The sequence below is a fragment of the Rissa tridactyla genome, chromosome 2 (assembly GCF_028500815.1).
Source record: "Rissa tridactyla isolate bRisTri1 chromosome 2, bRisTri1.patW.cur.20221130, whole genome shotgun sequence".
NCBI lineage: Eukaryota > Metazoa > Chordata > Aves > Charadriiformes > Laridae > Rissa > Rissa tridactyla.
Genome location: NC_071467.1, coordinates 23043370 through 23068059, shown reverse-complemented (window position 1 = coordinate 23068059; position 24690 = coordinate 23043370). Strand labels below are relative to the sequence as shown.

Here is a 24690-nt window from a genome sequence, read left to right as displayed (position 1 = left end):
GCCTCACCACATTTCTGTTATTGAAAAGCTAACAAAAACCCAAACCAAACCCACCTTTTACCAAGTGTTTGATAAGAATGAACAGTGAGCTTTAGCAACTTTTACCTGCTAGACTGATCAGATGATGGTCTGGGTGGCAGAGGCTCCACAGAAAACAGTTCTTCACTTCCCTGCATGGCATCTATACTAGTGCTAGCAAGAGTAAAGGGTGCTGTAGGACGTGCAATTCCCATCCTGACTGGAATAATTAGAGATTCTGCTACATTGCACAACTCTTCAACAGCATAGGGCAATAATGCCTGGAATACACGTTTACATTTTCCAATTGGCTGTGGAATAAAATTGCTAGGGGAAAAAATACAGGGGAAAAAAAAAGGTCAAATATGTCTCTTTTTTAAAAAAAACCCAAACAACAAAAAACACTGCATGGTGATATCAATATTTTTTTTTCCCCAAAACACTCATGACAATTATCTTTAACAGATACATACATTCATGTGTGTATAATAATAATATGCACAGCTATTCAAGTCAGTTAAAACATTTATTGTTCAATAATTCAAGACTAAGGCTGGATATCTACTGTCAAACAACCACAGATAATTTATATTAACATGTTAAAAAACCCTACTTCCAAAAATCCAAACATTTTAAACAGAAAGGTTCAGTATGAACACGTAAGTTTAACAAGCTTTGTATTAAAAAGCTACATGACATACCAGCACCTATTGTGCAATCTTGAGCTTTGCACCTTTCCACACAATGCTGCCTACAGACCACAAATTAATTCCCATGTTTCTGCCTATTGTTGACTTGTATCAACTCATTTAATAAGAGAATAAATATTTAAATTTAAAAAAAAAACCAAACCAACAAACCAAACCCACCACAACCAACACAGCCCCACACACACCCCCCCACTTACTTTTTCTTTTTGGAGGAAGCCATTTCCACACTCAGAATGACAAACACTCTTGCTACAGAACGCAGGAATCTCATTGTAACAGCAATAGCTTCTTCTCTGCGTCCTGGCGTATACTTGTTTTGTAATTCCTTTACCAGAGTACCCAGTAGAGTATCTAAGAGCTGTAAAAACAGGTCATTACAACCCAATAATGACGTGTAATTCAGAAGCACGAAACAGGAGAGATCAAGATTCAAAGGGACGCCGCAGTCGTAACAGTATAAATTCACAAAAACACAACTAACTTGAGTTATTTTCAAATTAGCCTCCAAGCATATCACTTGAGATACACCATAATATCACATTATTCAGAAAAACGTAATGTAAAACAAGGCTAAGAGTGCTTACCAAAATGTCTGCTGTACACTTGACAATAAGGCAGTGTGTAAAACAGTCCAGGCGAATAGTTCCACTTTGCTGATTAAGGTAAACTTGTTCTTCAGGCAGAAGATGACCTATCCTACTGCTTGCACTAAGACTTGGAAAAAACAAAAAGAAAGGAAATAAATTTTATATAAGTCAGCAGGTCTCGAGTATCAGATCAAACTTTACATGGACAACTACGTGTAAATACACACGGGTCTTTATTTTCCTGGGAGCCAAACATGATCATGGACTTCAGTGCATTCCAGTCCTGCAAAACACGTTCCAAAGCAAGCTGGGCAAAACGAGGAGGTTCTAAATCATGATCGGGCATATCAGAATCTAAAGAGACAAAAAAAGCAATATAAGAAAGAGGTACTGAAATATGGAATTTGCAATTTATTTCAATGAAACAGCTCTTACCTTCAGGATTTGCAGTTTTACGATTACGATCTTCCCTAATTCTAGGTGGTCTGTACTGGCAGTGTTCCACAGTTTGCCTAGCAACTGTCTGTACTAAGAACAGCAGCAGATGTTCTCCCCTGTAATGAAAAATTGGTTAATGGAGGTATTATATACCACATATTCAAAAGTAACAAAAATTATTCTGCCCTCGTCATTGCAAATATGAACTTGCCTGCTATTTGGCATAGTGACAAGATTTGTGGTGGTAAGCAGGCGGTAGAGGAGATCAAGGCGAGCAGATTTTTGTCCAGCAATTAGTGTTTTACACTTGCACTTTTCCCAGCAATCACAGTAGGCTGTTGGAGATGTTCGTTTGAGCCTACAAGAAGTAGAAAAGGTGAGCTGCAACATTGTTCAGTAATATATCAAATATTTTCTATGCAAGCTGAGGGTGTTAGCGTACACATTAAGATTCCTGCTAGAGTTTTTTGTTTATTATAGTAGCAAGACGCCAAAACCTCGCTTAAAAGAGAAATGCAGAGTTTATATGTGGCAACACTTGACATTTGCTACTCTTGTTTCCTACACTCATTTTAAGAGGGTAGTTTCACTACAAAGCTTTTCATGGTGCCTTAGTAAAACTCATCCAAGACCATTTATTCTTCCCCACAATAGCCTCCAGCCAAGAAAGTTAAGTTGAAAATCCTCATGAGGTGGTAAAATCTCAGTAATTGTTACAATGCTGAGAATACCTTTATAATTTTATCTGTCAGCTTATTGTAGCTAGGATATTAATACTGTAACATTTACAGCCTGTAATAGTGGCACAAAACATCTGCAGTTTCAAAGCTTCGGCCAGGTTCATCAGGGATATCTTGAAGGTTCATTTGACTGCTTGCTCACTTTTCCCTTTACTAGAGTTGATCTTAGAGATTAATGTTACACTTCTTTCTGAACCTTTACAAGAATGATCTGTCATCAGGATTCACTGGAGGCACCCAAAATGAAAACACAGTATTATTTAGATATATTATTCTTAGAGTATTAAGCACTTTGAGGGTGTTAGAATTACTCATTTACTCCAAATTCTATGAAGTGAAAACAGTACAAGACTGCTTCAAGGTTACTCTTTCAATTCCGACCCATAAAATAAATCTTACAGAACAGAAGGAAAAGAAGCTATTTTAAATATTTTATTAATCTTCTGTTCTCTAATATCTGAACACTTCAACTAAGGAAAAAAACCTATTAATCATCAGTAAACAAATGAAATAACAAAGTATTGATTTAATTATAAGAAACAGAAAACAATACTTACTTGCAGTCATGTCCTTTGTGACAGACCCTTGCACATTCTGTGCAACAACAAAGAGATTCCAATAGGCCACACGTTCGGCATTCAAATATATCCTAAAAAAAAAAATTTACCAGAAGTATTATGCATAGTTTTCTCCCTACAGTGCTTGCAATCTCACAGCAGTTCAGTTTGCAATAAAATTGCATTTGTTCCAACAAATACCTTCACTTAGAAGTAAGTCAATTCTAGAAAGTGAAACTTTATCGTTAGTTAAAATATTCAGTGTTTTCAAAGAGCCGTTTCCATCAAATTTTTTGCCAAAGCTATCCAGAGGGGAAAAGCCACACGCATAACCAGCCATATCTGACCAACATAGCCAGCTTGGAGAGTACCAAGCAATTAGCGGAGGCAATAACTGTCCCAGACTTAAAAGTTACAGTAATTAAAACAATGCAACTTTAATAATTTAAAAATTAGATTAGTAGACTAACAGAATCCATGGTTGAAACACATCCCTATTTACTTTAAAAGAAGAAAAGAAGAGCCTTACTTGGTTAATATGTTCTGCACCAGTCCACGTAAAGCTGCATGTATCATTACAACACAAAACATACAAAGGAGAGTCATCTGGATTTGTACCGGAAGGACAGACCATTCCCATAAACACATCATCTTCTTTTTCACTGGAAGTTGCTTCAGCTAAAAGAACAATAGAATACCAGTGTTAAAAACAAACCCCCAAAAATAACAAAACCCCACCAAAAGTATCCATACTTTACAGATGTTTGCTATTACAAAATCCCATAATGATTTGGAAATTTGAATCAAGTCTCTTGTCACAGTTTTTTGAGAAAGCTTTCTGCTTGTCACATTAAAGGTATTTCTTACAGAAGCTGCTGCAAATTTCTGACTGAAAAATACAACCACCAACTCTTCCCCGCTTTTAAATTCACTGATATCCTAATCAATTCAGTGCATCACAATTTTGAAGGATTAAAAAATAATTTATGGGCAATATTCTTATGAGGAATACACACAGCCCTACAGCCCTCGTCACACCACAGTTCTAAGCTGCTTGAGTTTCTCCTGAAGTTCAACTTCACACATTTCTCTTAAACAATTAAATACCAACATCGAAAGAGAGTCACAAAACGTGTTTGTACAGAAGTCTTTTCAGGAATAGGATCTAGCTTGGCATACTGCTTTATCATACTGGGTTTTTTTCCCCAATTCAAAGAAAGAAGTTCCAGGTGATACCTTTGTGCTACTGAAAACCAGTACCTTAATCCACTGGTGTTTGTAAAGCAATGAAATGCTGAAAAGACTATAAAGAACACAAAAACAGTAACATTCATGTAAATCTATTGTAATATACACACTACAAAAGAGGAAAATAGCAAGACTTCCAAAACATGCAGCAATATACAGTGTTTTGGAAAGAAGTGTTTACCACCATTGCCAGTTGCTCGAGCACATGCAATTTCACCAAAAAAATCGCTGGTAATAACGAATATGCACACATGCCAAATTTTAGAAGGAAACCACACGCTAATAATTACTGAAACTGGTGTACCTTTAGCAATTTTCTGTGCAGTTTCTAGAATTGTAATTGCAGCAGGATATGCCCGGCCGCTAACTGCCGACATAAATGGTGTCATGCCTCTTGCATCCCTAGGGAAAAAAAAAAAAAAAAACACAAAACAACAGACAAGTTGAAAAAACACACTGAAATTTTTTGTTAAAACAGAAGAGGTGGAAAACAAATGTATGAAAACTTAGCATTGCAGATCTTGTGCGAACAGAAAAAAAAAACACTGAGTGAATAAGCACTGTTTAATCTGTTTTAATTCTGTGAAATAGACCTAATTTTAAGGAATGGCAGGACACAAATAGAGCCAATATTCTAACATTCTCCACTTACACTAATATGCCTTTAAATATCCTTTTTAAAAAGAGTTCTATGTAATAAATTTCAGGTGATATATTACTACAAAGGCTAGTGAGAATTCATATGAAAATCCTTACTTGGCTGACAGCAATTCTCGAAGATAAGGTTGTAAAACAACACTATCACATAGTAATTTCAGTATGAAATGAGCATTTGCCTTCCGATCCTTTGATTCCACTACAGATGGTTCAGTAGAAGGACCTGTAATGAGGAAAAAAAAAAAAAAAGATTGCAGAGAAACAGTTTTTCCTCAAAAAATGACTACCTATTAAAAGCAAATAATTCAATGTTTCACTGGGGTGATTAATCAGTAGCCTGACTATTCACTGGTTTGCCAGTTTCAGCGACACTTCACTGAAGTACTGTAAATTTCAATTCCAAATTACATTCCGAAATACAGACAGTAATCCCAATTTCATACCGATTACCATATTTTTACATATTTGTCATTCCCCAAGTAAAAATAATTTTTACATAAAACACAGCATGGTGCTTCATTTACTTTCTGCACACTTGTGAAATTCTCCTTCAATCCAGTCTTCATCTGATAAGAGGCAGTTTCCTACGCAGAAAGTCTGTGCAAGCAAAGACAGCTTTTGAGATTATTTTCCTTCTAAAGCATAATGAGATAAGCAGTGTGTCCTCACCTGGTATCGTGGAGGTGCTAGGTCCTTGGCCGGTGCCAGTCGCTGCTGTGGTAAGAGATCCCACAGCGGGGGCCAGGATAAAATCAATGTCACCATCTTTCAGTAAACAGAACAGCAGGATGTATATCAATACATAAAAACATCCCTAACAACATGCTCTTTCTGCAGTGTCTAACACGCTGCAGGTTTTCTGTATTTAATTGGCACGCTTTCCTACAAACGGCCACATTCCTAGATTAGTAATGTAACTCAACATTAGAGAACACACTTCACAGAAGCTTGACACCAGCGTTAGAAAGACATGTACTGGATTTAAAAACATCTGTTAAGTCTTCAGTAAACTTTTAAAGCCACCTCCATGACGTCTTGCTACCTCAATGACATTAGATATTTTTGTCTCACACTGAAATCTAAGTGATTCACCTTAAAAGCCCTCGGTCCCTTTATTAAATCTCTCATTCTACAGTCTAATGCCATAGATAAGCAAACTTACCCGGATCCATTGCAGGAGGATCTGGAACCCAGCTGGGAGGAGCTATTGGTGGAGAAACTGGGTCCTGGTGATCACTTGATGAAGCACCAGCTTCATGTCTGCCCAATCCAGCAGCTCTCAAGGATCTTCTCATCATTTCCCTTAATCTCAAACTGAATATAAAACCAAGGTAAAAATATCGTCTCATTTTCGTTTATAATTAGAACGTTTCAAAGCAGAATTTCACACTGAAAAAGGAAACCAAACTCTTCTTATCTTCATTTTTTCTTCAGCATAACGAACAATGAGCAAAGATATATTTTTCATTCCTGAATTCCGTTTTTGTTGCAACAGAATATAATGGCCTTGGGAGAAAAGTCAGCCAGCAACATCTCAAGGCAGATTTGAGTCCAGAACACATCCCTAGTCACCACATCACTGCCTCTTGCAGGCAGCAGCATCTGATGGGCATTATTACCACTGTTTGACATTCCTTTTACCCCAAACTCATTACAGGGGTGTTAAGTTTGTGCAAGGACTTGTTGCTGATGTTTTTTAAAATCTAACTGCAAGAAGAGGTTAATGAAAGAATAAAAATGGGTCTTGAAAAATAATTTTTTTGAAAGCAGTTACTTGTTTTAAGTTATGTAACGTGAAAGTATTACTTTACTGAGGATAGTCAGTAAACAATTTCAAGAAATTCTGTATCATCTTACTAGAGGGACAGGTGGTAAGAATAAGGTAGGAGCCAAAGAACCCAGTGTGATACAAAGAGGTACAAACATAAAAGTGTTTTTTTGTTGTCTTTTTTTTTAATGCACTTCCTCTTAAGAGTAATGTCTCCTGCAGAATGTGGGAGGGAAGCTTCAACCTTTACCTTTATCTACCATACCAAAAAGACCGCGGTGATGAGGTCTGTAGCTTGGGAAAGATGAAGACATCGTTTCATGTCAATTGCTTTGACTACAGAGCTAAGTAAACAAAATAAACTGTACGATGCCCTCATGCATAGGGCTCTGAGCTGACTACAACTCAGTACAGATACCATCAAATTCCCTTGGTGTGAGCACCACTCAGTTACCATCATGGGAAGAGGAAGAACACGTATGTCATCAGAAACTAGGATTCTGTCAGGGTCAGAAAACTATCCTTTGGAGCCACCTCAATACAAAGGACTCCCCACTTGTGTTATGTTGATCTCAGTATTATTTATCTGCGTGACCACCTCCCTTCAGAAATTCTCTTAAAAGAACAAGCCTGAGAGCTATTACAGTACTTTTGTGATACTTAATTTTCCTTGGTAAAGAACACTAGAGCTTATCCTCAAATTCCCTTTCCCCACAAGGGGGAGCATTTCTGCTTTATAACTGAGGAGACAATGCCCCAACCCCAGAAAACAGATTTAGTTTAGAAATATCCCACCATTAGCTCTCACACTAGAAAAGGCTTCAAAAAAACCCACTAGAGCTCTAGTTTCATGCTTGAAGAAATGAAATCTGACTTTAGGCTAGCAATAGAGCCCATTCTTAAACTAGACTGAAGGAAATAAGAGATTGGCAATTAATACAGAAATTAGCATGCAAAAAAGGAAGCGTTAGTTTACCTTCTGCTGCTTGATGATCCTGCCCGATTTCCTGGACCATTACTTGACACAACGGAGATTGCATTTGCAATAGCTTCCACAGCCGAGAGCCTTTCAGCAAATGTATTCCTTTCAGAGCGCTCTGCTTCTGAAAAAGTAGGAAAATGTGTTAATGCCAAAATTTCACTTGGGAAAATTATAAGGAAGGAGTATAAAGTATGAAATGTCACTGGTCATAAAATGTTCCCTGTAATGCTTTTTTTCACTCTCTCTCTTTTAAGATTTACAGGGACAGAGTAGGCTCATATATAAATTTTTATTTTGGACAAGCTTAACCATGATTCTGACTGGGTTTGGTTTCTAAAAGGCCGTCAAGGAAGGAAATTTAAGCCACCCAAATTGCAGAACAACCTTTCAGTTTTCAGTATCATCAAGAGACATGGACCTATCACACAGCTGATTCCAGACACATGCGGAGTCAAGGCTTCAAAAGTAAGGACAAGTAAGGATGAAAAAAACCCAGGACACCACAAAAAAGACAAACCCCACACTTCACAACGAGCAGCTATGAATAACAATGCAAAGTTGTGGGCTTGTAAGATACACACTCTACTTATGAGCATGCTTAGGAAAACTTTGTTATGAGTATAATAATGCAGCACAATCAGCTTACATCAGAAATATAGAGCATTTCTTCTAACATCTAAAACCCTAAGCACCATAACATCTAAAGGCCTTAGTCATAACGAGGACCGAATTGTGCCAAGTGCTATACAGAATATAAAAAATTGCCTAGCTGTACAGTTACAGTACAACTTGAAGCAGTGACCTGAATCAAAGACCTAAAGTAGATTTATTTATCTGCAAGATAAATACACACATAAAGCAGCGAAGTCAGCTGTACAGGGTTTGCACAAAGTCATTGCCCCTTAAGGAGCTACTGACAATTAAAGATCACATAGCCACTACATAGCAAATTATGACTCACTACAGCCACAGATCCACAAAGAACTGTTAAGAGAAGCCACTTTTAGCACGATACAGGCCAGGAGAGGGGCAATTTTCCTTTCAGCAGAGTGAAAGACAATTTTTGGTACTAACTAGAAAGAAAAGGTGTATTTCTGAAAAAAAAGAAAAAATTTCCTTAAAGTGGCTCTGATCATTCTTGCTATGGCTAGTGATCACTTTCCATTTAAAGGCCTTTCCAACAGACAGTCACCATCCTCTGCATGCATATTTTCTCCACTGACAGTACTAAGACGTGCATAATCCCCCCCTTTTTTTAATAAAAAAAAAAAAAAAACCAAAACACAAACCAGAATGCACTATTAATACCTTTAACTGTGAGTTCATAGAATAAGGTAATGCGATGGCGTTTGTCAGCTTTTATAGTATGTTTATTCTTTAGACCTTTCTACTCATCACTACCTGAAGTAGCAAAGATCTTAGGTTTTCCTTCTTCTCAAGCATGTGCACGTTTCTTAGACAGAAATCACCTACTGCCACAGCAGATGACTATCAAGGACTTAGGAAAGCATTACTCTTATTCCCCTAGTTCTATACTAGTTGACCTGTAATTGCAAATGCCATCGTATTTGTGCTGTACTCCTTTCTAAAATCCACTAGTTAACTCCTGACTCATCACATAGTACTCCGGGGCCCCTCACACAGGGGGTCGCAGCTCTTAAAGAGTGATCCCTCAAGCAATACAAAGCAATACAACCTTTCTCTGCAACAGAGAGATTTCACCTATCTTTGGTCCCACATTAAACTGTAACTGAATTTCCACTGTTCCACTTTTGAAGTTAGTACTCATTTTTGGAGACCCATCAATTTTAAGTGTCCTGGCTTTAAGCATAATTTGCTGTTCTGTTGCCTAATGAAGTCTGTCCCAATTTTCTAAAAACAACTCAGTTTGTAGGCGTTCAGTACAGTTATCTGAAATTTAGTATCATAATTCTTCAATGATTTCACATGCTTTGGACATTTCTTTTGGACCTGTCTTTTCCAAGATCCCTTCCATTGGTGAGACTGAGGAGATAATCAAATCACAGAGAAACAGAGCAGCCTTCCCCCAGCTTTGCAGGTCTGGGGCCACTTTTCCTGCAATTCATTTATCCAACGCTGCAGGAGCTACGGTTAAACTACACACAGCATCTGAGAACAAAAAAAGCTTATCCCTGCCCTCAATATTCCCTTTCTGGCAGTTACGGAGGAATCTATATGAAGAAGAGTGAAGGATCTCAGGCTGACACTATCTGGGAAGGAGCGGTATGTTCTGTAATTGTTAAGGAACGTCCTATCTGGAATTGAAGCCTTTACTCCTAAATCAAACTTCTTTTACAGTTTAACAGATGGCTGTATAATTTACAGACAATACCATTAGTCACCACTGCCCTCCAGATGACACACAGAAAATAAGCTTGTCCTAATATCCATCGCTAGCAGCTACAGTGGAAGGTGAAAGTGATTTGAATCTGAAGATATGAATCCCCTTTTAAAACAATTTTTGTGAGGGGAAAGAGAGAGGCAGAGGGGTGTTAAATGTCTATCAGTTTCACGTTGGGTTTGGTTTTTTTTTTTCAGAAGTTAAATTACATCCAAATGAAGTTACTGAAAAAACATCAAGGTTGCAAAGACAAGCACTCAAATTAGGAAAAGTCAGATTAAGTTTGCCCATGCATCCTTATTTCAGCTTCCTTGTGTGCTTACAGTAAAACAATCTTCAGTTACACAGTTGGCTTTTGTTTGGTTGGTTGGTTGAGGTTGTTTTTTTAGTTTGGGGTTTTTTTGTCCCCACCCTACCCCCCGCAACAAGACCCCTGCCTCAATCAGTGCACAGGATGGACGACACACTAAAGATGAAGGGTTGTACAATGAGCAAGCTGTTAATGCCTTGTTTGCTGCGACATCCGAAGGCATGCAGTAAGGCAGCAACAGCTTGGCAAGGAGAGAGGGAAGCACTGTTTTGTGTTTAATGCCACTGAACATCACTTTGGAGAACTGGAACCTATTTCTGTCACATCTAACAGCACACAGAACTTTGTGAAACAAGTTTTTACAGATGATCATGATACATTTTACTTATTTCTGGGCACCTAAAAAGTGCTTGACTCACAGAAATAATTAACATTCACAGAACAACTAAAACTACTATTAATCCAGCTGTAGAATAAAGTGTTTTGAAATAACACCTACTCAAAAAAATGAGATCAGACCCTAAGCTTCTCAAACAAAACCCTCAAAATTAGTTAATAGCTTTGAACACAGAAAAATTTCAAGCTATAATACCTTCAAGAGATGAGAAAGCTGCAGCATTACCCCCATTTTAGAAATAGGGATACGAAGAACAATTAAGGTCTATAAATGACTAAAATTCAATGACAGCACCATACAAAAATCCCACAAGGAAGTTCATTCATTATTCAGTGCAGGGTTTGTATGGTGTGCAATAAGTAAGGAATGGGGCCACACACTGAATGATGAGGATAAAAAGAAATATTGAATAGCTACCCATTCGGTGAGCACCGTCCATCTTGTGCACTGAATGAGGTAGTCCTGTGGAAAAAATAGTATGACGGTGTAATTAAAGACCATTTCATAACGCATACCCATGTATAGTACACGGGTAAACCTATTTCTGGCATTTCCTAATTTTTGAGTGCTTGACTTAGCAACCTTGTTCGTACTTTTTACATAACAGTATTTAACAGACATTTTTAAATGGAGTCAGTAACTGGCGTTAACAGAAAGTCATTCTTTCGCATTCCTTAATACACATCACGTGCAAGTAGCATTTCTTATTGGAGACATTAACATATACTATAACACTTGAAAAATATTAATATAATTTCTCTTACAAGCTTACTAGTGATATAATAGGGATATTAGTAATAAAGGTGGAAAAATACTTGTTTTCATCTAAAACTAACGTGAATGTGGTAAGTTTGTCTTTTACAATCAATAAAAACCAGCATATTATTCTTAACTACTGAATTCTTATAAATCCTTATGAGAGTAATAAAAATGTTGTCTCAGCACCTTTGAAAGGCTAGGACACATTTTAGGTGCCAAATTTTAAGATACCCATATACAAAGAACGCAGTCTTTATTTCAAGTGTTTTTGAAAATGCATAAAAAGTTTATTTTCAAAGTATTTTCATCATATTGTTGAGCTCACCCTCTTCCTCTTTTGTTTCTTTGTTGCTGGTTGGAAAGCATACAGACACACAAGCATGCAGAATATTGCGGTTTCCGTCACATCTATGGCCAAGGAACGTCTGCAGCATTTGTGGATTCTGATCCAAGACAACTGCTTGTTCAAGATTCATCAGGTATTGTCTGCAAGCCTCATAGTCACATCGGAGAATGTGCTGCATTAAAGTTTGTTTCTGTACTCAAAAGAATAAAATTTTTAACAGTTTAAAATACAAAAGGCAGACATACAAGTTTCCTACGTACTTCTAGTTTTCTGTTTTTTAAATTAATAGAAAGGTCTAAATATAGGACATTGGCTGGAAGTGAGTGCAGGAACTGTTGAGAATACGCATCATCTCAATTATAGCACTGTTAAAAAGAGAAAACAGTGTGCATTCGGGCACAGACAAGTAAAAGGAAAACAGAGGCTTAAGCAGCAGAAGCTATCAGGCTCACAAAAGTATGCCGTTGGCTTCATAGCTGGGTTCTTAGTATAGATAAGATTACTTCTGTTTTTCTATTTCATGGCTACATGTAAGATGGGAAAAGCAGTACAATGAAAAAACTAAGGAGTCTATGTTAACTAGCTCTTACACATTTGTTTTAAGCAAGCAACATACACACTGAGATGTGAACAAATAGAAGCTGTTAAAGGTCTGGGAGGCTCAACTCTGTATCTAAGAAGCTTTTCCACAGTGATGGGATACTCTACTGTGAAATCACTCTCAGTCTCGCAAGTACACAATACCTCCTGGGGGCAGCATATCTAACTCAACACAGCAGATCTAACTAAACTGCACCAAATCACTGATGGGTTTACGCAAGTATGATATATAAATTCACAGTAGAACTATTCATACAACACCACAGATGAGTAAAGAACTCTACAGGCAATTCAACTGAAAACAAATCTTCGCTTGACTCTCATAATTTCCTACTGTATGGTCCAAATATAAGGTTAAAAAAAAAAAAAAAAGTACTGCATTCACAAGAAAACAAGTTATTGGATCCCTCAGAAAAAATGCGCACCCAAAAACCAAATAAAATTGTATAGTGGTAGTATACATAAACAGTTTTAAAAGTAATGCTTAAGAAAATAGTACTAGTTAAAGCACGATACAGAAGCCATGCACCCCCAAAATGGATCTTTCACTTTACTACCTCAATTTGTTTGTGCTTTCATGTTTCTAAGAGAATCTTCTGCTGAAATCGGTTTCTTTGAAATAGTGAAAAACATAAATCGGTATCTAAACACAAAGCTGCTTTAAGCATAACTTTCTAAAAGCAAGAGAAAAAAAAGCATATAATTCTGTAGTAAAGAAAATATTTTACCTCAACAGCCATAATGATAATAGCAGCTTTCTTTTTGATGGTCGAGTTAGCAGGAAGATTTGTTAAGGAATGAACACCCATTCCAAGACTACTAATAGGTGGAAGATCAAGCCAGTCAGGGTCTCGTATCCCACCCATACAATCTTTTGCCATTGGATAGATTGTACCATTTCCATCTCTAAGAATGATGGGAGATTCCTACATTTGGGAAAAAAAAGTTTTAACAATAAGCCTCCACAATTTACAAATATTATCCTTCCCAAAAGGTCCAGTTTTGCCTGACTACCATCAGTGAGAACAGTTTACTTAAAATTTTCATTTACGCCATTGTCTCCTATCATTACAAGTGGTGCAGCTTCAGATAACCAGATTCCCTTTCTCAAATGTCTGAAGTGTGCTTAACATAGCAAATACTATTAAAATTATCTTCTTTATGAAATACATTCATTACAAAACATTACCAATGAAACATATAGTGCCTATACTTCTAGTTTACTTAAACGCTCCAGAGAAAGTTGAATATATAGAAATGAAACATTCAAATTCAGTTCTTTTGCCAAAAACATTTCCTTCAACTATCCTAAACAAAGTATATTGTGTTTGTGGAAATTACTAAAATGCTTTTGGTATTTTTTTCTCTCAGCCCTCCGCACCAGTGCCTGCACAGTGTAATCAATCAGATAAAATAAGAAACTTAACATTGGATAGTAGAAAGAGTTGCACAAAATCTCAGTATATCATTTCTAGTATCAAATACAGACTTTTTTTTGTTAACGTTTCCATTTATTCTCAAGAGTGGATTTTCATCTGTCCCAATTCCAAACTATAGCTAGATAAGAAATTTACACTAACACAGGAACTACTCTGTCAGGGCTTTTTTGCCCCCTTTTTCACTTTTCAAGGTAGAATTTGAGTAAGATTATTAAAAGTGCTTGAGTTAGATCCCTATTCCCCTCGCGCCTTCAAAATATTAATGGTAGCAGCAAGCCTCTCAAAACCCTTTTGAAGAATGATATTTTTGCCAGTCTTTGGAAAAGTTTTACAAAAGGCTGTACCATCCCATTCGAAGATGACAGAAGTGAAGTGCAGTGAGGTTAAATGATTGAGAAACAAAACCACAAACCTGTCCAGCTGTAAAAATAGCAACACTTCGCTCATTCTGACCCAGGAATGCAATGCTGCTAGTAGGGAAATTATTTTCCTGTTCAGCCTTTCCTGTGGCAAGGTCAAATATGCAGTATCGAACCCAGTTCCCAGTCTTCAGAACAGCATGCACTCCTTCAGAGACACACAAAGAAAAAAGTTAGTATCTTTTACTGATGGCATCCAGTAAAAGAACTCCTGACTAAAGCACTTCTAAGGAATTACTAAGTATTAATGGAATCAACTGTTTATTTAGTTTGACAGTAGTTGTTTTTCACTAAGAAGCGAGACAGGTAATAAGTATCCAACAGAGTACCTTACTGGCTAAGTCCTACTTACCTTTTGAATCTACATTTACTGCTAGGATCTCTGTTTTTTCAGGAATACACAGCTTTTTAGGTGTCCTCTGAAAACAGTCAGGAACTTTTGGAGTTCCACCGGTTTTTACAACCTGCAAGCATACGTAAAATTTTAAGACGTAATTAAGCACACAATGCTGACATTTCAAAATACTGATTGTTTTCTCAACATTTCACAAAGGCATACCTGCAGCTCATCTATTCTGAGCAGCCGACAGTCTTGGAGAAGAGAAGAAGGGTCAGGATCTGAATTAGAACTGCTCTGACAGTTTGCATTACTGGAGGTGCCCGGAAATTTCACAGCAACATAAGCACCATCGACTTTTAGCACCTACAAGCAGAACACATTACAGTTTTACCAAAAGCTTTGAATAGAAACCATTTAGGTTAATTTGCTTCAACATAAACCAGACTTATCAGGAAAAGAAAAAAATTTACAATAGTCAGTGATAAAATTTTACAACTCTTGGCCATTAGCCTTGTTATTTTGCTAAAATTACCAAAATCTTAAAGACTTGGATTTCTTAATGACTTCATAGGCATCCTGAATCAGATCAAAGGTCCTCCCATTTCAAGATCCTATGTTCAACAGGAACCAACACCAATAACTAGAGAAGCTCCTGCTGATACTTCCGTGGTATCTCTCCAGCTTCCACCTACTAGAAACAGCAGGACAACTTCATGTTTAATATCCTGGATAGACCCTTCTCTTATTAATTTGTCCAATTGCTTTTGGAAATAAATGCTATTCTTGTGGCAACGAATTCCAAACGTTAGCTAACAATGCAACCAAAACACCTACACTGAGCCTCTTACTTCTTTAAGTCCTTATTAGTTCTTGTACCACAAGAAACAGGAAATCACTCTCTTTTTTTTTTTGGCCCCATCTAAGAATTTTTAAAGCCTGTGTTGCAGAGTCCTAGTGCTCATTGCTCAAGATGACTGCGCACAGTAGAAAAAAGAAGTGTTGGTTTATGGGTCTATTAGCTGTTCCTTACACTCAATGATAAAGCTCTCCACTCAGGACTGAAGGATACAGATAAGTCTATCCAGACAAACTTCAGGAATCTGTATCTTTCTTTGCCCCTCAAAGAAATTGAAGTTATTCAACCCCACACTGACACAGCCATTTCTGAGACTGTAAGCCTCTCTGAAGAGTTGCTGCCATGCATGTCTAATCAGAACTGTCAAAATATGTTTCCATGATATAGAAACATCTTACACTATCACTGAACAGCAAGGTCCTTTGAGTTTCCCATTGAGACCGTAATTTTCTTGAAACGAAAACAAAGCTGAGGGAAGGGAGCAGGGGGAAGGACAGAAAATATTTTAATTTTGAGTAAAATAAGATCTCAGTATGTTCTCAGTCTTTATCAAAACTAGATACAAGCAACCGTCAACCATGATTAGGCCCTAATTTATCACTGGTTTTTACAAAGAAAGTTCTTACAAAACAATATTAAAGATGTAGATGTAATCAACGTTATCTAAAATGTCCCTGACAATAAAAAACACCTCTCAAATTTTCAAGATATTGTAGGTAATAAAAATATAGGCATTTCCATGTTTTCTCATAATTTCTCTAGCTAGGTGCAGCTTATCAAGCGTGCCAGAAAGGATATATTGACAAATACGAAAGTATTAGCAGATTTTTGTGACAAAGATTACTGTGGATAGAGTCAGAGCACTTGTTCCCCGTATAATGAAACTTCACTCTAGTAGCAGAGTTTCTAGTTCTAATAGTAGAGCATCGCCGATGACTGTAAGAACGCTACCCAAAAATTTCAAAATTCAGACCTTGCCAAAAGATTCATGAACATTAACTCTAATCTAGACTATACAGATTTCTATTGAAACTTGCAAGACAGCACTCTAGACAAAAACTGTGATTTTTTTTTTTTAATTTAATCAAGGTATGTTTAATGTTTTTAAGGTAATCAGACTAACTTGTAAGCCTGAAATCATATACCAATGGTTCAATCACAACTTGTAGTCTGACACGTTGATTTTTTTTTTTAATGACTAAACATTGCTACAAAAGCTTTGTAAGTTTGGTTTGCTTCTGAAAACAGAAGATTCTAAATGGTCGATGCCTAGCGAGGCATATGAAATCTTCTTTATGAAGTTTCAAATTTATAATTGGGGGGGTGGAGGGAAGAAACATACTTAAAAAAAGGCACAATCCCCAAATACTTAACATATCCTATCTCCATCATTAAAATTTTTCTTCTGCATGTCTTCTGGCTGCTACGTCACATTTCACTTAGTCACTTTTCATGTGTTCAAAGAAATGCTGACAGTTTTTAAAATGCTGGAACTGTATGGTGACTCTTTCAGTCACACATGTCCACATGCTGAAATTTTCTCTTCTTCCCTATTTTGTATCTAATGTATCTTTAAAAACTAGAAAATATAAAGATTTGGCTGAGAAGGAATACACCTCTTCCAAGGGTAACTAAAATGCAGTTCTTTAGTTAAACAGTTACTACTATGGCTATTGGCTGCTACACAGAAAGAAAATAAAACTATCCATTGATGTAGCAAGCAACCAGGAGCTTGAGTGAAACACTTCACAGCAATTGTGCACAGAAAGCTCCAAAACAGAGGTGTGGTATAATGGGCAAACGAGCAACATAACATTCCTCTTTAATTGAAATTATGTATGTCTGAATTAATTGAAAAATGCATAAACAAAAAAAAAAATGCAAGAACTTAAAGGATTTAGACGCTCTAGCTTACAGAACTAATGTACTTACACTGTTCATACTGCAAACATAAAAGTTTCATCAATTAGAAACAAGCATTTTACAGAACTACATATACAAATGTTTGCTTTATTAAGACTAAATTTAAAGAACTGAATCAAGCAAATGAATGAAAAAAGCAAGCAACAAAATGAAAGTTTAAAAGATTTTTTTTCCAAAAGCGAATTGACCTTTTAGAGCATTTTCAACTACAGGATCACGAGAGGTGATCTTTCTTTTTAATGGAAGAAAAAAATTAATTGATAAACTGAAACAACTGAAAGATGAACATCTTTGTTATCTCCTTTACCCTTACTATCAACCCATTGCCACACTCCTTTAAACCACAATGCCAAAGCATACTGATAGGCAGAAAACACTCAACTGAACTCCCTTCCTCTAAAGGAAGCGGAGGCAGGTCCTGAGCTCTGCTTCTCCTCCCCTGTTCCCTCTTACAGTTCATTTAAAAATCACATTAACAATAGGGTGAGTACCCTCTGAAAATAAAGTTCACTACTAGCACTTGAGTCTTTCAGAAGCAAACCTGTTTGGATCCAAATGTGGTAATTTGTAGACTCTTTTCCCCCTCCAGAATCACCATATTCCCTCTCAAGACACAGCAGCAGAAGACCAGGAAAAACACATTTTTTTATTTCTTATCTAATCTCCTTCTTGGAATGGAAGAAATTTTAACACTACAGAAAAGGCTTCTATCTCTACTCTCAAAGTAGAATGAGCACTTCCAAAGAAATACTGACACAATTTTTAAAATATTCAATTTTGAAGGATTAAAATCAGATTCCTAATAGGGATTAGGTAACTCTTCTGGGACTATATCCAGCCTGAGCTCTTTCAATTTATCCTTCTCATTGGAAGGCTTCAATTTCAGACAGAAATCAAACAAAATCCAAAAAGTTCAACTGTCTGACTTAAATAATACAATACAAAGTACAAGTTAAAGAACAAACTACTCAATTCAAATTTATGTTTCAAAAAATCCCTAGAACTTGATAAGCTTTCTGGACATAGGAACTGCAAAACTGGTAATACACAGAAGTCTCACCTGATTGAGGACAACTTTGAGGAAAAGCAGCAGTTTGGAGAGGCCTTGGACACTGCCAATGGAAAGCCTCAGACCAAAATGACCCGCAGCTGCCGAAGAAGAAAAAAGCAGCTCCAACCCGTGTTCCCTACCCTTTTAATAGTGGTTTCAGACATCACTTAACCATTCCAGTAGAGGAGATCCAGAAGCTTATGTGGGTAAATAGAATATCCCAACATGCATGGGAAGGACAAAACCAGCTTCTGTTCCTCTGATACCAGTGAGCAGTAACAAAGGCTTATTTCAGTCCATCTCTTCTATAAACTACACTGAAAGACGACTCCACCAGATTTCTCACTGATGCACACAGAGAGACAAGTGCCAAGCTTTTTTACTGCATCACTCTTCCATTAGGTGGATAATCTTATCTCCTTCATCTAATGACGGACTTGGAGGAATGACGGTTTAGTTTTGTTCCAAGCCCATGAAGGATTTAAATTGAAATGAGGTTGGAAGATAACATATTTCAAGGAGAAAGATGACTAAATCCAAGAGTATATCTAGCAGACTTCTGTTTTCTTCATTTCTTTCAAGACTGCCCCAACATATGAACTTTTGCGCTCTGCCTCCCTCTCTGGTCCTTTGTTGCTTTGGCACCACATGCAATCCACATTTACGAAGCAGTGTGTAAAATGTTGTACAATCTACTGGTATCTGAATAATCACAATCCGTCATCTCAGATCTTAGCACTGAAGGGAAGGCTGTTACTGTATCAAGATCAGTAAGACCCCAGAGAGAAACACACACATTAGAACTTGACACCATCTACCTGCCCACCGTTCTACAAACACAACACAACAGCGGTTGTGGAAGGATTTTAACCAAGCATTTTTTGGTGACGTCATGAAGTTGCTGCATACATCCAAAAGTACCGGAACACGAATTTTCCAGAAACAAAACTACTTTTGGAACATAGGCTGAGCATCAGTAAATCTAAATCTCTTTCCTATCTCTAAATGCCATCTCCTGAAGCCTACGTGAACAATTCTTGTTTCTGTAAAACAAGGAATTACCCAAATACCTTTAAAAGGTGGCAAACAATTTGACAGAAGCTCATGGCTATCACACTTTATTCACTTTATTCTGAAGAATATAAACATTCAATATTTCAGATGCAGAAATTAGTTTTTTCATCTTACTACTTCAGATCTGAATCAGTACATAAGGCAAGATTTTTGGCCTCACAGATCAATTAGTTTAGTGCAATTCACTTCATGAATGGTCAAAAAACATCTGCCAAATTACCGGTGCGTATTTCTAAAAGATGTGCCAATATTCACATGCTCCGTGACCACCTATTTTACTCAATGACAGCACTGTGAGAGAAGCTAAGTGTTGCTCTGTTTACACCATGCTTTGTAACATCAAGTACTTAAAACAGTGCTTCAAAGCCTTTCCAATTTTCTGAAACACCAAAAGTAACAAACTTCCAGGTTACACCGAAATAGTATATTCTCATCCAGGATGCTCATGCCACTACACACCGTGGCTGTACATACCAATATATCAAAGATGTGACTTTTTAGAATGTCATTCAGTAAACAGGAAGTCATGGAAAAACAGAAAAAGGTATATCTGGGTTGAATCTAAAAGGGTAGGACTTCTTAACCCATGAAGTTTTAAGAGCTCAAACCCGTATGATTATGTTTTTGCAGCCTGAACCTCTGTACACATTCAGAATTATTTATGCACAGAAGACCGGATTTTTCAGAATTCAAATCAGCTTTGTGCTTAACAACCGCAACCAGCTAAATTACAAACATTACTGTTTCACAATGAACAACATCAGCTATTCTGGAGCCTGTAGGAGAACACTGCAAAGAGTTATCGCTTCTGCAGAGTGAGGTGCCTCCAGTCTTTTTCATACAATCACACAAATGATCCAAATTACAAACAAAACATATATCAGGGCATAAAAAAATAGGTTAAAAAAAAGTATAGTTTTGTCTGCTGGATTCTATCCAAACTCTAAAGATAACGCGTTACAAAACTGTAACGGGAAAAGAACGAATGCCCATATACATCCCTGGAAAAGGACAGTATGCTTTATGAAGTAAAAAAATCACCTTTGCCATAAATGACTGAATAGACTCAGCACCAATAACTCTGCTCAAAAGACAGCCCACTTATTGGTTTTCACACTTCAGTAAAAATATCAACATATAAAAATACAAGCTCTTCTATATTTATTATAGTAGTTCCTCTTGATGCAGCGCACAAAGATAGACCCCTTTACAACCACATATAGAACTAGTGGAACAGTCTCTGTCCTGAAAATCTTAGGATCTAAATCAGGAAAGACAGGGGCTTTCCCAAAGCTGGTATAAGAAGCAAGCAATAGTTCCAGCGCCTTCAACTAGATCTCAAAACCCTGTTTACAGAAACTGAGGTGTTTCAATGAATTAAGTTGCTCCATACTCCTTTTTGCAGAAATAACCTAAACTTGATAATGAAAATTTATTGTGGGCCTCCTCCTTTCAAAGATACTGCTCAAGGAAAATCTCCCACTCTTGCACAAGTAAGCCCATTAAGGATGCAGGTGAAATAACCTTGCCTAAATCCAACTACTTTCTCTTGAACATTTATTTCCTCTTCTGGTAACTTCTTTTTTTTTTTTTTTTTTTTTTGATCTTCTATGAATCAAGTAGAAAGCAATTCAACCTTTTCATTTTGTGGAAAACCTATATTGGCTTTCCTGTTGCTCTTATTTCTGAAAAGCATAGCAGAGAACTGTCTAGATGACCTAATCCCTCCTCACATCACACAACAATGCCAAAAGAGAGCAAAGGTTTACTAGAGAGAAAATGAAAAAATTATAAGGACGAAACAAACAGATTTTCTGGAGTAATGAATGAAATAACTTTATAGTCGTATTAATGAAGCATGTAATTTCTAATCAAAACATTTCTGTTCTTTGGTTGCCAGAACATGAACGTAAACATTCAGCTGATGCATATGTAAAAGTCAGTCACAATACATATAACTCTTCACAATCTTGCTGGACAAGTGTGGGAGCTATTACTCAACTCACCAAAAAAAAAAATCTTTTGTATAAAACCACATCTGCTTTTCTTAATATTGTGGTCAAAAACTTAAAGTACCAGACTTATTTTTTAATATTTGGAACGTTTTATTCACAACACATTCAGTCTATTACAGTCATTGTGTTATGGAGAAATAAAAACGCAGCAAAAGTCATAGTAGTCAGAAGCATCCTCAAGCATCCCCAAAACTGTGATTCTTTTAACAGTTAACAGTTAGCTTATCTAAAGGAAAAACTTTTTTTTCCTCTCTCCCCAAAGACGGTGGGACAGTGTATTTTAGACAAACCTTGCCAACAGGAACATTCTTAACGTCTTCCACAAACACAACTTCCCTCAGAGACCACTGCTCTTCATTCACTTTCTCCTCCTCTTTTGGGGCAGGAGTAGATCGTCGTCGCTCTGAAACAAAAAAGTAATTACCAAAGAAAATACTTGAAATATTTAATCAAAGTATCACAACGCAATGTTCAGTAAACACCAAACCTTTCCCCTAAAAAAGAGTATCGATGTTCAAATCTAGAAAATAAAAAGAGGTTAACAAGAATATGACTTTAAAACTACTTGAAGTCAGTAACAGTATACCGCGACACTTTCATATTTTTCTATGAAATTAGCACTAATAAAGCTTATCAGATAAAAAAAAGCTATTTTTAAGGACATTTAAGCAAAATAATTAAAAGACAAGAAATTGTTTTGCCAGGGCTCAGCTATTCGTGCTGTAAGTAACAAGACTGACATCGTTAAGACCCTTCAGTCAGCCCTGCTACAGTGCTTTGTATCACCCTTGCAAAAAGTCTGCTTGTCCACTACAACTGGGTTTTGGTAAACATCTAGGAGAGTAGCAAATGAGGCAGAAAATAGCTACTTGGGCTAACAGTAATTGCAATACAGTCAGATTTGCTTAAATACGTTATCTGAACAGTAACTGCAGTACACTCGAGATCAAATTTAAATACATAACATGGCTAAATTAACACTGACAAGAGGCTTTATCTCCTGAATTGAGTTTCTATAGTGCAATTAATATTATCAACATATTTAAAGTAAGAAGCAGAGAACTTCTAAGCTAAGAACTTCTAAGTTAACTAAGCTAGCTTCAAACACTAGTTCAAAATCCCAAGCAAAGTTACAGACAGTGAAAAATTACAGTTGAAAGAACTGCAAAAGAGAAGAAATAAATAGCAAAAGACTCTACTAGTACAATTAGTTAGCACTGCAGATCTGACCATACAAGATTCTCGGTCACTGAATGAGACCATTTGATTCCCTAGGTGAACGCTTCTTAAAACTTCAGTACATGAACAATTAGAAGAAACAGGACTAGAGAGAAGATTTCTTCAAATGGTGGCATTGTAATTAACCCTTTATAAAAGTATGGGTTTAAACGGAGGAAAAAAGCTTAAGAGGTCAGTTACATGAATTACATGTACTATAAATCTTCTCTCAGTGCTTCTCTATGTTAGTAAAGAACGTCTGGTTTTAGACGTTTTATGTAATAGATGACCAACTACTGTTTTATGCACTGGCAAGGCAAGCTGTGCAAGAACAGCTTAAGCTTAAAAAGAATTTTTGAAAGCAAGTTCGGCTTCTGGGCGGTAAAGAAACTCACTATCACATTGCAATTAAACAACTTTATCTTCAGACTTGATCACCTCCTGAAAAATACTTTTGATTCCGAGAACTGTTATGCTTGCTTAGATACACCTTACATCTAAGCAGTCACTGCTTACACTAATATAGTTAAATTTAACACTGACAAGTCACTGATCATCCAAAGTCTATTACAAAAGCCTTTACACATATTGTGGTTCAGACTGAAAGACCGAAAAAGATTTTTAATCAGATTCTGAGATTATTGCAGGATCTTTGTAGAACTGCCTTTTGATGAAAAATTCTGATCTACACAAATATTTTATGTTACTACGAGGCACGCATTACTTACTGTATGGCATTGATGCACTGCTTGCTATTGAAGATGCATCACTACAAGTGGAAGCTGGGGATGGCGGAGGACCCATCTCAGTTTTCACTGGTTCTTGTTTGCTTTCAGGTCTAGAATAAAAAGCATTACTTAGAATGAAGAAAGAAAAAGGTGAAATCTTTTCTGTGACAACAGACAAAGTGTTAGTGTGTACCAGTCATGTTATTTTTTTATTCTCCTTAACAAAAACAATACTATAACCATCCGAACTGACAAGGCTATACATCCAATGTTGGGAATAGCGCCATGCGTCTTAATCAGGGATTAGCATTAACTGAGCATAGACACAACATTACACAAAATAAACATTCTTAGATATGCTTCATTTGTAGACAGGAAGAACTATTAGCTTTATACAGTAACCTGAAACTCTAGAACGGCTAAACTTTTTCAAGCTTTTATTGAAATGCTTTAAATCTGTTTTAAGAAACATTTAACTGGCAGTTGTGAACCCAATCATTCTTTTCAAACTATGAAGGGGCTGAAATAGGTCTCTCAATGCCATGGAAAAGGGCCAGCAAACCGTTCCGTAACAAAACCACTTTCAGTTCGTCAAATATAAAATCTTGGAAAATTTATGAAACACCGAAGGAAAGTCTTAATTTACCATTCCTTCTGCATTTCACATTTCCATAGTGGTTTCACGCAACTGAGACGCTTTTCCTGCAGTGAGCATTTCTGCACATTTAACAGAGTTTACAAGAAAGCTAGAATCTCATAAAGAAGGCAAAAAGTTCAAACTGATAAAACCTGACATTTTCTTCTTTTCAATTTTTAATCAATCACCAAGTCAAGAGTATACCAAATCCATGTTCTGAGTGTATGTGTGTGTGTTCTCAACACTTACTTTGCCTCAGTAGTTTTGCTAGCTTTCTCCATGTTTTTCAAGCTCTCGGGTGACCGAAGCTGAAATCGGCAGCTGTCATTCATGTTCCAAACAGACTCCATTAACACACCCACTTTAGGAATTCCAGCACTGATTGAAAAAGCAACTGCTCCAGCATGATAGAGGGGGTTATTTCTTAAACACACCTACAGATAGAAATATTTATTTCTATTAAAACAATGGATTATACTGAGGGAAATCATATGTACATGCATTTCCTTGG

The 24690-nt window shown here is 36.7% G+C and overlaps 1 protein-coding gene across 16 annotated transcripts in view; it reads right to left on the bottom strand.

Annotated features, from left to right (window-relative positions):
* The window catches only part of UBR5 (ubiquitin protein ligase E3 component n-recognin 5), a 91061-nt gene that overhangs the window by 22798 nt on the left and 43573 nt on the right, over positions 1–24690 (bottom strand). For 9 of the 16 annotated variants that reach the window (XM_054193466.1, XM_054193470.1, XM_054193469.1 and 6 more), the window contains 22 exons: positions 24429–24613; positions 23543–23652; positions 21887–21999; positions 14897–15040; positions 14690–14801; positions 14331–14485; positions 13208–13405; positions 11859–12069; positions 11192–11236; positions 7700–7826; positions 6118–6269; positions 5625–5720; positions 5055–5178; positions 4603–4700; positions 3580–3728; positions 3051–3142; positions 1965–2111; positions 1751–1869; positions 1543–1669; positions 1313–1442; positions 926–1086; positions 106–345 (listed from right to left, as the gene is read on the bottom strand). In XM_054193466.1, coding sequence (XP_054049441.1) covers positions 106–345; positions 926–1086; positions 1313–1442; positions 1543–1669; positions 1751–1869; positions 1965–2111; positions 3051–3142; positions 3580–3728; positions 4603–4700; positions 5055–5178; positions 5625–5720; positions 6118–6269; positions 7700–7826; positions 11192–11236; positions 11859–12069; positions 13208–13405; positions 14331–14485; positions 14690–14801; positions 14897–15040; positions 21887–21999; positions 23543–23652; positions 24429–24613 — 3035 coding nt within the window. The remainder of the gene's footprint in view (positions 1–105; positions 346–925; positions 1087–1312; positions 1443–1542; positions 1670–1750; positions 1870–1964; positions 2112–3050; positions 3143–3579; positions 3729–4602; positions 4701–5054; positions 5179–5624; positions 5721–6117; positions 6270–7699; positions 7827–11191; positions 11237–11858; positions 12070–13207; positions 13406–14330; positions 14486–14689; positions 14802–14896; positions 15041–21886; positions 22000–23542; positions 23653–24428; positions 24614–24690) is intronic. The other 7 variants (XM_054193474.1, XM_054193482.1, XM_054193476.1 and 4 more) reach the window with 4 other exon arrangements.